A 16,041-nucleotide genomic window follows, 5' to 3' on the forward strand; every position below is an offset into this window, starting at 1 on the left:
CAATGTCATGAGTTTTAAATGCTTTGTAACCGGTTAGCAAAATATTGCTTTATTGGGTCTTGTCTGTCTGTGCTCTGGCGTATACCTTTAGATTTGCTTTTGTACCTATAGCTGACTGTGAAGCAGCAATGAGAAGTGAGCCAAACTAACAGTGATGAGTAATAGTGTGTCTTGAGTCAAGTGTATGAAATATAGTTGTTAACTAGTTCTACACACTGAGGAAAGGTGGGGGGGCCCCTCCAGAACAACTAATACCCTCTTACTTTATAAAGATACACAATTTATAGGATGTGTTAGCTTGCATTATCTCCTGAATTTCATGATGTGTTTAGAATATGTTTAATAATGTATAGTAGATATTCTTGATATAAGTCTGTAGCTGTTAATGAAATTTTAATTGATAATATGATTTGGGCATATATAAAACTTCTGACTCTGCAGGGCTTCTTATCTAGGACACAGCATGAAACAAAAATCATTACCCTCGAGAGTTTAAAAGGGACAGCTACTCTGACTCTTTACATAGATGAAATCTTCAGATGTGTCTTCAAAAGATGAATTTTTTCCCACCTCATCTGTTTACCTTTCACTATCCTGGTTCCATTTCTGGAAGTACTACTGTAATTTTTTAAACTTATATGGGGTTTTGGGCTTTCCAGGTGGCTCAGTGGTAAAGAATCTGACTGTAGTTTCAGGAGACACAAGAGACCTGGGTCACAAAGATCCCCTGGAGGAGGAAATGGCAACCCACTCCAGTATTCCTGCCTGGGAAATTCCATAGACAGGCGCCTGGCAGGCTACAGTCCATGGGATCAAAAAGAGTTGTATGGGACTGACCAATTGAGCCATAGCACCTATGGTGCTTTATACTTATAGATATCAAAATGTAACTCATGCATGTTTTCTGTAATGATTTTTTTCATGTGAAGTACAGAGCTGCTCAGTATGGAATATGTATATTTTTATGATTATAATTTTATTTTAAGTTTGTAGTACTACACTCTGGGTGGGACAGCTGGACAAAAGGACTACTCAGCAGGATGTTGCCAGTCTTTTAGAAGAGTTTGGTCCAATTGAATCAATTAATGTGAGTATTTATTAAATTTCTTAATGACAGTAGATAGAAGTAGTTAATGTTATTTGCGAAATTAAGGGCTTGAGACCTAAGTTAAAATTGGTCTAGGTTTGTGGAAGATGTGGCTGGAGTTGAGGTGTTCTCTAAGTTTTTGTTTAGCATTTAACTACATTTTTTTGATAACCAAATTTAATTTAAAATCTTTTTCTAAAAATGACTTTATATAACAAAGCTTGGGGCTGTAGATTGTTGATGATTGGCAGTTGAGACTAAACCGGAACCACCAGTTTTCAAATTTTTTTAAACTCCAGTTATGGAATAGGCTCTAGAGGGTGCAGGGGGTTGGAGGTGGGGCGGGTGGAGCTGACTGCTTCATATTATGTCTTGTTACTGTTTGGTTTTGTTGTCATGTTTTATAATATTAAAATCTTTTGGAGCAGATGATTCCTCCCAGAGGTTGTGCCTATATTGTTATGGTTCATAGGCAAGATGCTTATCGTGCCCTGCAAAAACTGAGCCGAGGAAACTACAAAGTGAACCAGAAATCCATAAAGGTACTGTTTTATCATTGATGGTTCATTTTTTTTTAAATGTAACATATATTATGAGACTTTTTAAAACTGTAGTTTTGGACACTGGGGTATTATTACATGTGCATCTTTTTTTAAAGAGGTTATCTCCTAAGAGTTAACATAAAATTTTAAACGCTAGGTATGTGGTAGAATTTTGTCTTTTTTTTTTTTTAAGTTTGCCATCTCAGAACTATGAAAAATAATCACTGAAGGTAGAGGGAAAGATATAGGTGCATGGGTGTTCTTCCTCTGAGGGGCCAGAGTCAGTGTTTCCTTAAAGTCCCGATACCCTGTTCTACCATTGGATTTCACTGCAAAAGAATTTTGTCTAATGTTGAGTATTTCTGATGTGCCCAAGACTTTTAAAAGTGTTCCCTACTTTCTTATGCTCAATCAGCCAGTCCCGGATAAATTTTTCCCTTTTCTCTTAGTTTTATGCTGTCTGGGTAGGGGTGTTTGGAAGAGTGAGAAAGAAGATCATTGACAGTCAGATTTCCTTCTAGGACAAACAAGAGTGGGATGAAAGGGTAACCAGATTTCCTAGCACCAAAGATACTTTGAGTGAGCCCCACGGGTAGCCAGGCCAGATTGTTCTCTTGTTGACCAAGTCTGAATGATTGGAATCATGGGAAACAGTTCTCTCTCAGTTTATGACATTCTTCTCCCTTCCGTTTTATATTTTAACAAATGTTGAACTAGATTGCCTGGGCCCTAAACAAAGGAATAAAGGCAGATTATAAGCAGTATTGGGATGTAGAACTTGGTGTTACTTATATTCCATGGGACAAAGTCAAGCCTGAAGAACTGGAGAGTTTCTGTGAAGGAGGAATGTTGGACAGTGATACACTTAATCCAGGTAAAGTAGTATTTAGTTTTTTTTAATATATTTATTTTCTTGGTAGTACTATGACAAATGTTTATTCTTTGCCTTAGGAACTGTTTTTTGAGATTTTTCAAATACCCACTAGGTGGGTGCTAGTCTCTCCATTATGAACTAAGGGAACAATGGTGAATAAGACAAATGTGGCCTTTGCCCTTATGCAACTTGTATTTAGTGGGAGAGATGCAGACACAAATAATTACTGATTGTGGGGTTCATTATTCATTATAATACTAAGTGGATCTTAAGTAGACTTTTTCAGTGTAAAAAACTTTACAGATCAGATGAATCTTAAACTGAACATTGTTAGTAAGGTCCACTGCCTTATAATAATTTCTTTGAAATATTTAAATGTCCAGAGAAGCCATCAAAATTAAACATGTAAGATGAGGAGATGCAGTTATTTGAAGCCTGGATATTAAAAATGCCAGGCTGATAGTGGAATTTTCATTGGGGAAAATGCCAGCCTGTGGGGACATGACCAGAATGATAGATAGCAGGACAAAGAGGAGCACAGGATGGCATGGCAAAATAGAGTAAATATTTCAGACATTACAGAGCTTCAGTCAGAAGTGCGGGGTTGGACTTGCCCCACACACCACCTCCCTGCGCGTGCACAGTGCCTTCACTTACGGATAGAGCTAGGCATTTCTGTTCAGGCAGACCGGTGTTGAAGGTCTGTGCTCCAGGTGTTCTGGGCATCTCTGGTCCAGGATAAAAAGAACTCTGCTCCTCCCTCCCAGGGTCTTTGATCCAAAGACCTCCTCCTCCACCATTGTGGTTAAGAACAGAGACTTAAGAGCCAAATGTATCTGGATTGAATCCCATCTCTGCCTCTGCCAAGTGTGTGTGACTTTGTTTTCCTCTCTCATAAAACGGGAATAATAAAAAATAGAACTATTACATCTGTGTATATATGTATGTACATATGTAACAAAGGTGTACCTTTTCAGTTTATAATTTTAAACCCAGAAAAGATTTTTTTTAATGTTGATGATATTAAAATCAGAGAGCTTTCTGATTATATTTCTTTAACTCTTCATAGATTGGAAGGGAATTCCCAAGAAGCATGAAAACGAAGTTGCTCAAAATGGAGGAGCCGAAACCTCACACACAGAACCAGTGTCTCCCATACCTAAGCCTCTGCCTGTGCCTGTGCCTCCTATTCCTGTTCCCACACCGATAACAGTGCCGCCTCCACAGGTAAGAGCGCTGGGGCTGTTGTTGAAGCTTTCAAATGTCTGAAAGATACCTTTCTAAGTCTTACTGTTGATGTGTGTCTAGATTCATAGTCAAAGATGTGAGTACATAGATGTGCATATTAATTTCTTATATATTGGTATGTCAGACCTAATATTTATAAATGCTTTCAAAAACCAGAATAAATTTCATTTTGCCTTACATCTGCCCAGATTATTCAGTATCTTATTACCTCATAAACTTCTTGACTTGAAATGTGATTTTCCTGCTACATGTTAAGAGCTAAGTAACTAATGTGTTGGTAAGAATTAGAAGTACTTGATCCATACTTTCATGTGTGATTCACTAGATTTTTCTTTTCTTTCAGTACCTTCTTTCCTCAGTTTCTCACATTAAAACTGAATAAGATAAATCTAAGCTCTCTCAGGGCGGTTGCCTAGCTTCTCGATTTTTCTGTGTTAGGAGAAAAGTACATGCTTTGATAGCTGTGATATTTTATAAATGGATTCCCCAAATTGGCACTCTTTACATGACCTTTTGGATATGACCTTCCAGTGCAGGTTTCAGTGTATGTCAGCACTCTCTTAAAGAAACTTGACTAATCTGTTAAGGTTGATACTTTTTTTTTTAAAGCAGTAACTAAAGTGTTTGGTAGGTATTACATGTCAGGCATTAGCACTCAACATTTATTTATTCTCTAATCTCCATAATTATGTGAGGTTGGCACTTTTTCATCTTATAGATGAGTAAACTGAGGTCTGTTGAGTGTAATGTAAGTCTCTTTCTCAGGGTCACAAAATGACTTAAAAGGGGGAGCAGGCAATTTGACCCCAGGAACTGTGATCTTAATCACAGTTAAAGTGCAAATTACCTGGTAGCTTTTCTTAGAGTTGTATTCCTCAAACTTAATTGACCTGACTGTGAGACATTTTTTAACATTAATATTCTGGCAGAACACCAATATAGGTGATGGTGAATCACAGCGTGATATTTGCTTTGATAAGTAGAGGGCAGACTGTGATTTCTGGAAATTCCTTGGTAGCTCAATGGTTAGAACTCCATGCTCCCACTGCAAAGTTGCAGCTTCAATCCCTGGTGGGGGAACTAAGATCCTGCAAGCCACATGGAGCAAGCAGCCCAGAATTTTTAGAAAGGGGGAAAAGTATGTAGTTTCCATTGTTTTGGAGTGGGTACAGATTACCGCTGTTATCTAATAAGTGTATTCACATAATAAGCACAATTTAGAGATACTGGGTTTTTTTAGCAAGGTATTTTGTTTGTCTCTACCCACTATATGAGAGAGAGGGTGGCTAGATACGTGGTTTCATTTCCCTTTCTTTCTTTCTAGGTCCCACCGCATCAGCCAGGACCTCCTGTAGTTGGTGCTCTCCAGCCACCTGCTTTCACGCCTCCTTTGGGAATTCCACCTCCAGGCTTTGGGCCTGGTGTTCCTCCTCCTCCACCTCCGCCACCATTTTTGCGCCCAGGATTCAACCCAATGCATTTGCCACCAGGTACACTAAGTTATTTGAGAAGATACTCTCTTTTAAGAGCCTGAAATAAAGTGACACAACTTAAGTTGGCATTGTTTTTCTTATTCTAGGTTTTCTTCCTCCTGGACCCCCACCTCCTATAACTCCACCAGTATCCATTCCTCCTCCTCACACTCCACCAATAAGCATCCCAAACTGTAAGCATGTTTTTCCTTTGTGTTCACTTGTCCTCTTGGAGTTGGGAGTAGGAGGGAGAATGGACCAGTAATAGGTTCTGTAGTATAGCAAAAGAATGTTAACCGGGGTGATAATTAATTATTCAGCTTCACATGTTGATGTAATTATATTCCTTAGCTACTATCGCTGGTATAAATGAAGACACTACAAAAGACTTATCTATTGGAAATCCCATTCCAACAGTGGTGTCTGGGGCTAGAGGAAACGCCGAGTCTGGTGACAGTGTGAAAATGTATGGCTCTGCTGTGCCACCTGCTGCACCCACGAATCTGCCTACCCCTCCTGTAACCCAGCCTGTTTCACTTCTTGGTAAGTTCATTTTTTTTATCATTAGTTTTCTTTCCCCTGCCCAAGTTAGTCTTTTTAGAAACAGTGTTCATTTTGGTAAATTATTCTCTGAGGCTGTTTTCCTTGGAGGAAGATCTTTCTTTTAAATATGTGTACATGGTCTTCACCAAGCCTACCCTTAAGAGACAGCCTCAAAAATGAAATCATGTTTGTTTCTCTGTCTTGAATAAAAGTTTGGATTTGCACATCTTAATTTGGTATAGAAAAGTGATCATACGAATCTCTATGAACGGGAATTGGTACATAGTCCATGATTAACAAAACCCCAGGCATCCTGGCATAATAAGTAAGATACAGAATTTTTTTTAAAGCAACATAGGTTTTTTTTTTCTGCCTGGATTAATTTTTATATATTTAAAATTCCTGGACTTTGATAGCATTCTCTGTAGGCTGGCAAAGAGTCTCTCTTTGATACATTACAATAAAATGGCTTTGTTACCTGAGTGACAGTTGCACAGCCTGAGGCAATGCTTTTCCACTGACCCCTCAGTTTCTGTTACAAGACTTAACCTGTTGTGTTCTTTACCCACAACTCAACTTCAGAGATCCAAGGAAGTGTGGTTTAGATTGTTCACATCTTTAAGAGGCCTTACCCTTGCTTTCTTGAATTTAAATGAATATGCCATATACTTGTTACAGTGATCATCCTATAACAAATTATTATATTTGAAGTGGTATTGCTAACTTTAATTAACACTTGATTCTGATAACGGGTAGTTAATTTATCCTTACTATTGTAATGTTTCAATCCTGTGAACCCATTGTATTTTTTAAAGGTGTGTGTGCACAAATGTTTGTTTTCCTAATCTTAGATTTTTTTTAAGGAAAGAGCCCTATACTCCTGGGATATAGGGCTGTGGGACATTGGTTTGTGATGTAGGACTTTTACTTTTCACCTGCAGTTTTCAGGACTGTTGGAAATTTTACTTTGTTGCGTGTACTGCATTTATAATAAAAATTAATTTGTTTTTAAATGGCATGCTGTCTTCTGCCCTCTCCAAGACTGAGGTTAGGCTAACAATAAACTTGATTTTTATTTCTTTTATTACACAGACTGGGTAATAGTAAAAGAGGATTTATGGTTAAAATTTGTCACAAGTAGTGTCCAGTGGTCATTATATAATGCAAAATGATTTGTTTGATGGGGAAGCTGCTTAAGAGGTCTGTGCCCTGATGGAAGTCATAGTAGAAGGAACAGTAGTAGACTGGGGGCCAGGAAACCTCAGTATCTTTGGATCTCAGTTTTGTTACAACCCCCCCCCCCATATTTGTAATAAGATGATTATATAAGAATCACAGTGACTCTAAGTTGGGTAGAATTTTCTGATCACCCTCTTTCCTTCACCCCATACCCATGCCCCTGATTACGAATTCTCATTGAAATGAAATTTCCTACTCTGGTGTCCATAGATATTAGGTCGCCTGAGACTGTTTGCTTGCATTTGTGCTTTTTTTCTGGGTTTAGTAAATTCACTAAATCAGTGAAAAGATTTCATCATCTCTAAGACTTTGATAACCACTAGTTTTGAACAGCCTTCAAGAATAAATAACCCAGGGAGTTCCCCTGGTGGCCTAATGGTTAGGATTCCAGGCTTTCACTGCTGTGGCTTAGGTTCAGTCCCTGGGCTGGGAACCAAGATCCCACAAGCCACATGGCACAGCCAAAAACAAACAAGAATAAACATCCTGCCTTTTATTTAACATTTAGGCTTTGGGAACTCTGCCCTTAATTTCTTATCACTACTGAAATGTGTAATTTAAACTCATGTGAAACAAAACAAATCAAAGCTAGTCAGTGCTAGAAAAATAATCAAATTTCTTAGCATTTTTTGTTATGCAACGTACCTGCTTAGATGTCCATCTCCTCCCACCCACCAGACTGGAAGCTCCATGAGAGAGGAACATTTATTAAGTGGTGGATGGATGCTTTTCAGTGTAGGGCTGTTTATACTTCACCTCTGACGATGATCTTTGTCCTTAACTTTGAAAACAAAAAATTAGGAAATAAAGGTTGTTCCAGATCTGGAAAGGTTAAAATAACTGATATAGCATAAGAACAGTTTTGTTTCAAATAAGCACTTTTAAGTAAAATGCAGTAGCTTTATTTGAATCATGAAAAAAATATACTTCTGTTTCCCTTCAATTAAAAATTTTGAAAAGAGTATCCCATGAATTTTGACCTTTTATAGAAATGAGACTTTTTAATGTATATGCAAATAAAGGAGGATTTATCCAAAAGACTGATCACAATTCCATCATTTTGATAAAGGAATATAGTAATCACATACAGTATTGTAGTACTGAAGGATCAGTAAGTAGGTTGGATATTGTTGATGTCAGCCACGAAACAGAAGACTAGAACTAAGATGCTTTCATGTTTTCTCTTGGTGCTCTAATGTTTTCTCTTATGATAATAAAAAGCAACATTACACTATACAGAAAAGTTTAAGCCTAGGAGGTGAGACTAAACTTCAGCTTCTTCATCTGTGAGAAAAGAAATAAAAATGTTAAACCAGGGTGTTGGGATGATTTAGTTGGACTAACAAACATATATAAACACCTGACGTGGGGCCTGTCACAAAGTAGGCACTCAGTGAATGGTGGGTGCTTATTACAGGTAAGAAATATCATAGACAATATTTAGAATAAAGAGTATTTATACTTGGAAATTCTAAAATTATATTACTGTAGCTATAATTTATTTTAAATTGTTCTAATTGTCAGCAGTAGAAGTAGCTTTTTTAGGAAAGTATGTATCTTGGCATGGTTGCCTCAGATATTTTTACAGTATATTAAACGAGGTGATAAGTTCACATATATAGAAGTTCCATCATGGCTTAGTGATAAAATGTGTATTGGTTATATAGTAGTGGCATTTCATTTTAATAGCATGATATGGTATCTGTATTTATCCTATTCATGATACTCAAATTGTTTTCTTACAATGAAAGGTAAATATGTCCTTGAGAGTTAACTGAGTTCTTGGATCTTAATTTCTGAAAGGTGGCAATGATGTTTTTAAACTAGAGGGGCCAGTAAAATGTTCAACAGATCTTCCAAAATTCTGTTGTTGCCCTTGGTTATGAAGGAGGCAGTGGGGTGCTTTAAGGATGGTTTGGTTTAAAGAGTTTTCTGAATGATCAGACTTAAGTGTAGGTGTTGGTTTAGAAGTGATGACTCTCTGTTTCTGGAATTGGGCTGAGGTAGCCCACACCACCAGATTTGTAGAGAACCACCTCCATCTTCTAGAGATTTTTTATTGTTTTAGTAACCGATAATCTGAAAACATAAAAACTATTTGATGCACAATAATAACTTATTACTTGATTTTAAAGGAATCTGTGCTTAATACCTCATACTTCCAAATAGCTTGCTAGAGCAGTGGTCATTTCATTAAAGTTAATAGTTTACAGTTGTTGACCATTTAGAAGAGAAGGAATATTAAAGATAATAGCAATTCAGTACATTCTCTTTACTGTGTAAGTGTATGTATTTATTACTTTTCCAAACTTATGTATAACATGTATCTCTAATACAATGTACAACATATTCTTATTTAAAATTTCATTGTAATGTGAAATTTGGGTTACTTTCGTGTTCCAAACAATAAAAAAAAATGACACAAAAAAATGTTTGTTTGTGTTACATATCTATTGTGTTACCAGCATATCCAAAATATCTTTTCAAGGAATAAATTAAGCTAAGTCAGACTCATTGCTATTGTGCAAAATTAAAGTCTCTTCTCTTGTCAGGTACATACATTCATTAATTATTATTATACAGAGATTCTCCCCAGTTTTGTCACAGTGCTATATAAACTGATGGTAAACTTTCTAAGTAAGAATTGGGTATGTGTAAGATTCCATCTTATTGATAATATTTGTTACCAAAGATTTAAAGCACAAGTCACATATCAGTGGCCTACAAGCTGAATTGCTGGACAGTAGTATGATGTATTTCGTGCTTGATTTTTCACACTTCCTTGCCTGGCGTTTGATTTTCCATAATTTGAACACATCAAGAATTATGTAGACCAAATTGGTTTGTAAATTAATCAGGTATATTTGCTTTTATGCTGTAGCTGTGACCTTAATACTGTCTTGAAGATGAACAATTTTATTGTCAACTTCTGTAATTTCACCTGATTCTTGAACAGTGCTGGGATTAGGGGCTTCAACCCCTGTGCAGTTGAAAATCCACTTTTAATTTTATAGTTGGCCCTCAGTAACCGAGGTCCCACATCTGTAGATTCAACCAACCACATACCCTGTAGTACGTATTTACTGGGAAAGCAGTCTGTGTAAGTGGGTCCGTACAGTTCAAATCTGTGTTTTTCAAGGGTCAACTGTACTTTAAAATTAATATTTTGAGTTGTGATTTCACTTAGCTTTAGAGTTTTCTCCCCAGAATTTTTTTTTGTAATTTTTAATATTTTAAATTAGAACATTAGAGCACCAATCTACTAGTGTGAATAACATTTAAAGTAATCCTGAAGAAAATTCTCAATATTTTTTTTAATGGTAATGTCTAATTTTTAAAACACTTTTTGCATTTTAATTTTTTTCTTGTTGTAGATTTGGTTATGATATTGGTTATATTCAATTATAACCTAGAGGTGTCTACCAAATGTCCCTTTGTCCTATAAAAGTGTTCTTTGAAAGCTTTAAAATATTTGAATTGGTACTCTAAATATTGTATTTTATTATTCCACTAGTGTTTTATACTTAGAAATGCTTCCAAAATACTCACCACAGTGCTTCTTTCAACTTTGTATAAAAACATTGTTCATTGAATGATTAATAGTGATCAATCCACAACAAATACTTACTTTGGGTATGAATTTATACATGAATATACTGTATTTTCTCAGAAGGTGAAGCACTTCAAACAAAAGTTTGGGAAAGTCTTGCACAAAAACGTGAAAGGTGCTTATCACATTGTCTCCATCTCTGTCTGCACCTTCTAGGCTGCAGAACTCCAGCCTAGAGAGTCTCTTTTTAATTTAAACCTGACAGCTTTTGGGGCGTAAGGTAGGTAGGAGGGACAGAAACTCTGGGCTCTAGATTGATTTTTGGTAGACAAGGATAATGCTGTGAAGAATTGCAGGTAAGATTTTTTCCAGATAACACTGAAAATTACGGATGATCTCATTCAATGATGGATTACCAGTATATCCCAGACTTCTTGAGTCCAGTAATACAACTCTTAACTCTAAGTCACACCTGTTATGCTTTTGTATACAAACTGAAATTCTAAAAAAAAACTATAAAAGATCTATAGGAAAATTGACCAAACCTTATTGTAGATTATTTTGTGAAAAAAAACAAGAAGTCATTTTTAAGAGATAATGGTTTCTGGTTTGTTTTTTTTTCATTTAAAATTAGGGTTTTCGTGTCCTATGCCATGCTAAAAGTAGATATACATCTTAGTGTACTTACACTATATATTATTGAAACTCAAATTTCTTTTAAGTCTTTGCTACCATTCCTTTTTTTTTTTTTTTTTTTTTTTTTGGTGTAGTAATGTATAATGCAATCTAACATGTGCTTTCTCTCTCATTCTTTGAAAACTAGCTCATTTTTTTCATTCTCCCCAGCTCCCAACACAGTACCTGCTAGAAGAATCACCTGGGAGTCTCTTCAGAATAATTATGCCCTAATTATTATTAATTGGTGAATCTAGGCAAAGGTACAACATGTTTGGGTTGTACTATTATTTCAATTTCCTGAAGGTCTGTAGTTTAAAAGAAAAAAGACAGCTTTCAATGGTTCAACAAACATGTCTGTATGCCTAGAGGCTCTCAGGGCATTGATGGGAGAGATGAGAGTGGCTGGTATATCTTTTTCCTTGTGTGAACAGATTTTGAATTAGGTTCATGCACAGTGCCACAGTGGCATTCTTTTGGAATCATAAAAGGTGAAACTGCGACTGGGAGCAGAAAAGGAGGTTGTGAAAGAACATTGCAGCTTTCCTCAAGATAAATTTCAGGTCTTCATAGGTAAGGAAAGAGACCGCCCTGGGGAGAGACTGTTTTTGCCCCCTGAGAGGTATCTTGTCTATGAGTTTAGTTGTCAGATTATGCCACCACCATACATTCATATGTTCAACATGTTTACTCCCAATACCTACTGTGGACCAGGCACCGTTCAGGGTACTAGAGATACCTGAATGACAAGAGAAGGCCTATCTTCCTGGAGCTTACATTCTAGCAGGGACTTAGATAATAAGTAAACTAATAATTTCACATGGAGATATTCTTGTGAAGAGAGTAAAGCAGAGAACGGGACTGGAGGAATGTCGTGTAAAGTGTGCTGTTCTGAATAAAATGGCTGGAGAAGGCTTCTGAGGAGGTAATATAGAGAGAAATAATGAGAGGAGAGAGTCGTGTAGATGCGGAGGAAGAGCATCTCATTTAGAGAAGACAGAAGGGGAGCTTGGGCTGAGAACAAACTGCAGAAGGCTGTAGGGCTGGAACAAGGTGAACATAAGAGCAGCCATGATGAGTTCAGAGCCAGTTATCAAGGGTCAGTCGAGAGTGCAACAGCAAGTGTAGGTGTGAACGCTGTTGTGAACTGGTTTTCATTTTTCAAAGGATTGTATATGGCCATTCTGGAGAAAGCAAACTGCAAGAGTTGCTAAAAGTGGAATGAGGGGACTATTTTGGATGAAGATAGAGCCTTCAAAGTGACTCTCTTACTTACATACGTGAGAGAAGAGCCAAGAATGACTACGTTTTGTTCTTCGTTTGTTTTTTTTAACCTGAGCATTTGGTAGTGTAATTGCCATTCCTGAAATGGGAAAATCTCAAAGAGGAGTGGGTTTAGGGTGAGGATGTCAAGTTAAATTTGTTGGATGTTTTGAGATATAGATGCAGATGTCAGCTAAACAACTGGTAAAGATAAGTTCTGGTGTTGTCAGCAAATATAAATGACATTTACAGCCACCAGTCGTGAAATTACTTAGGGAGGGGATATAGTGCGAGGGATGAGCCCAGGAATACTGCAGCATTTAGCAGTTGAAAATACGGTACAGAGAACTAAGAGTTTGTATATATCAACCATTTTAGCCTTACAGTCCTTTGAAGTCAACACAGTTATCCCCATTTCGTAGCTAGGGCGTAAGAGGCATAAAGAGATGAAGTAACCTGCCCGAGGTCACAGCTCCTTGTGGCAGTGCCTGGAATTCAAGGTACCCTTGTTCCAACCCCCGTGCTTTTAGCCACTGTCCTGTACTGTTCCATCCAGCAAAGGCACAGCCAGGGAGCTAGGAAACAGTAGAGGGAGGTACTCTGGAAGCTGAGTAAAGAAAGTTCCTACGGAGGAGGGGAGACAGCAACCATCAGAGGCCATTGTTGGGTCAAAGAGGAGCGCTGAGACTTGCCAACTGGTTTTAGCAAAATGAAAACTTCTGGGTGACTTTGGAAAATGTGGTTTTATTGGAGTGATGGGTTCAAAAGCCTATATAAGGATATGTATAGGAGAGAATGAGCGATGAGCCAATGGTGCAGTGATTCTGGACATCTTTCTCTGAGGAGATGTGCCATATGGGGGAACATTAAAATGGCGGTGAGAGCTGAAGGGAGATCCACAGGGAGGGTTGGTTGTTGTTTTTTAATTTCTAAAAGATGGACAGAACTCCAGCATGTTATTACTGGAAAACCCGGGAGAGGGGAAATTTTTGATGCACCAAAGAAGAGAGATTTGCTAGGTTGATATTCTTACGTAGATGAGAGGGGGGCCTAGATTTGGGGTTTGAGTGTGGGGCTTCATTTAGCCTTTGGAACACATGTTCCAAACATGTTCACAGACGGAAGGAGCAGTACGGATACAGGTGCAGGTAAAGGGTAGGTTTGGTGGTAGGTGGGTGGATGAAAAAGTCTTTCTAAATGCCTTTTTTTTTAAAATGCTATACCAACTAGGATAAATAAAACATACCCATTTAACATTACTTGGTAATGAAAAGAAATGAAGTACTTATACATGCTATAACATGGATGGGCCTTGAAAAGATAAGCTAAGTGAAAGAATCCAGTCACAAAGGGTCGCATATTGTATGATTCCACTTACATGAAATGTCCAGAATAGCCAAGTCCACAGAGACAGATGGAATGTTGGTTGCCTGGAGGTTGGGGGAAATGGGGAATGGTAGTTAATTAATACAGGGTTTCTTTTTGAGATGATAAAAATTGTTCTAAAATTTATTTTGATGGTTGCCCAACTCTGAATATATTTAAAAAAACATTGAACTACACCCTTTACATGGGTGAATTGTAGGCTATATGAATTTTACCTCCCAGAAGCTATATAAAACCAACGAGGCAAGAGCAGACAATTAAGGAAAAACAGGAACATTTGAAACATACCTAGAAGCGTAAGAATGTGAATTGACTCCGGAAATTAGAATTGCTGGCCAGGATTAAGGGAGCATTTGTGGTTGTAGTTACAAATAAAATGAGGCCAGTCAGCATGTTGGGGGTGGTGCCCAGCCATATTCAGGGACAGATTAGGTAGAAGAGTTCCATTTAAAACCAATTTCCAAGCAGCGTGGTGAGGGAGAACCATGGACTCCCAAGACAGGTAAGGAGGAAAGGAAAGACGTGAGCGGCATGGGGAACATGATCCTAGTGGGATTGATGGTTGTTTGGGGTACTTGAAAATGAGAATTCGGAAGTAACGAAGTTGCTTCTGATGAAAAGTCCAGGACTTGCCAGGGGCATTGGCTGTGGTAGATGAAAGACAAGATGATTGGTGGAGAAGAGGCAGAACCACCATCCTTTCTGCTGATTGGCCTTTTCAGATGTTCCCTCTGCCCTTCCTCCCCTTGCTCTCCCCCATTTCCTTCTTCACATAATAAATCCTTGCTTTTTTAAAAAAGAAAAAATCCAACTTAAATTTACATCATCTGTGAAAGAATACAAGTAACACATTCAGCTGGTCTCTGCCACAGTAAATAAGTCAAGCCTTATTCTTCTGAGATTTCAAGGTCCACACTGGTCTCCAACCATATCAACCTTCCCCTGCCACACCACCCCTTTAGCCTTTTAACATACTTGTTTCTTATTTCCCATGATTACCAACATCTTTGCTATAGAAAGCAGTGGCATCTCTCTAATCTTGATATTTGTTTTTTAGTTGTGGAACAGTTGAGGGCTTTTTGACTCATAGGAAATAGCCTTGGCTATTTAAACTCCAAAGAGTTTCTTCCCTAGTAGCTTGGACGGTAAAGAATCCACCTGCAATGCAGGAGACCCGAGTTCGATCTCTGGGTCAGGAGGACCCCCTGGAGGAGGGTATGGCAACCCACTCCAGTATTATTGCCTGGAAAATTCCATGGACAGGGGAGCCTGGCGGGCTACAATTCATGGGGTCGCAAAGAGTCTGACATGACTGAAGTGACTTAGCACACACGCACGAGTTTCTTCTACTTGAATTTAAATAATTTGTCTGCCTTAAAATCTTGCTGTATTAGAAAATTTGGAGTTTTCTGTGTACTGTGCTGTTTCCCCAGGTCTGAATTCCTCCCTTTTTTGTTTCATCCCTATTCTGGATAAGTTAGCACCCTGACTGCTAATCTTCTGAGCTCTATACATTTAATCAATCTCTTGAGCACATTTCCATCAGGCGTAGCCCAGGCCTCTCCAACCCTCAGTGTTACCATGTGAAGTTTGTCATCTGTCTCCAAAAATTGCTTCTGTTATTAAATTTCTGCATTGCATAGATGCCTCCGTCCTCTCGTTCAAAGCAGAGAGCTGTTTGCCCCCAGCTCTTCGATTCTGCCTGTTCTGCTGTTGAAAAGCTTAAATGTTCCTCCTTCTCTGTCACCTTTTTCAGTCGTCTCTCACCTCTGTTTCCTGGATCCTTGAAATAAGAGCCTCACTACTCTCTAATATCCTCCCTCCTTCCCCTTCTTGCTTTCCTGAAAGATGGATCTTTCAAAAATGAACATAGGACCATCCCTGCTAAAAATCCCTGTGTGGTTTTCCCACCATTCTAGATCAGTCCAAGTTCCTTATTACGCATCGAAGACCTGGATTGCCCCAGCCTACCTTGTTCAGCCTCACACATCTCATCTTTTTTTCTTTTTCTAATTTTTAATTGATAGCGATTTATATTTGTACAGATTCTAGCTGCTTCAATAATAAACCTCACCTTCTCGATTTTCATTCAGAAGACATTCTGCTGCAGTAACAGCACACTTTACTGCTTGAGCTTGCTAATAGGCCTTTTCAAAAGCGCC

General features: G+C 38.0%; 1 protein-coding gene across 2 annotated transcripts in view; it reads left to right on the forward strand.

Annotated features, from left to right (window-relative positions):
• Positions 1–16,041, forward strand: part of SCAF4 (SR-related CTD associated factor 4) — a 59,188-nt gene that overhangs the window by 37,806 nt on the left and 5,341 nt on the right. The window contains exons 13-19 of one of the 2 annotated variants that reach the window (XM_068973020.1): positions 987–1,087; positions 1,516–1,629; positions 2,347–2,503; positions 3,573–3,730; positions 5,076–5,241; positions 5,331–5,417; positions 5,575–5,766. In XM_068973020.1, coding sequence (XP_068829121.1) covers positions 987–1,087; positions 1,516–1,629; positions 2,347–2,503; positions 3,573–3,730; positions 5,076–5,241; positions 5,331–5,417; positions 5,575–5,766 — 975 coding nt within the window. The remainder of the gene's footprint in view (positions 1–986; positions 1,088–1,515; positions 1,630–2,346; positions 2,504–3,572; positions 3,731–5,075; positions 5,242–5,330; positions 5,418–5,574; positions 5,767–16,041) is intronic. The other variant, XM_068973102.1, reaches the window with a different exon arrangement.

This window comes from Capricornis sumatraensis, chromosome 1 (assembly GCF_032405125.1).
Source record: "Capricornis sumatraensis isolate serow.1 chromosome 1, serow.2, whole genome shotgun sequence".
In the NCBI taxonomy this organism is placed as follows: Eukaryota; Metazoa; Chordata; class Mammalia; order Artiodactyla; family Bovidae; genus Capricornis; species Capricornis sumatraensis.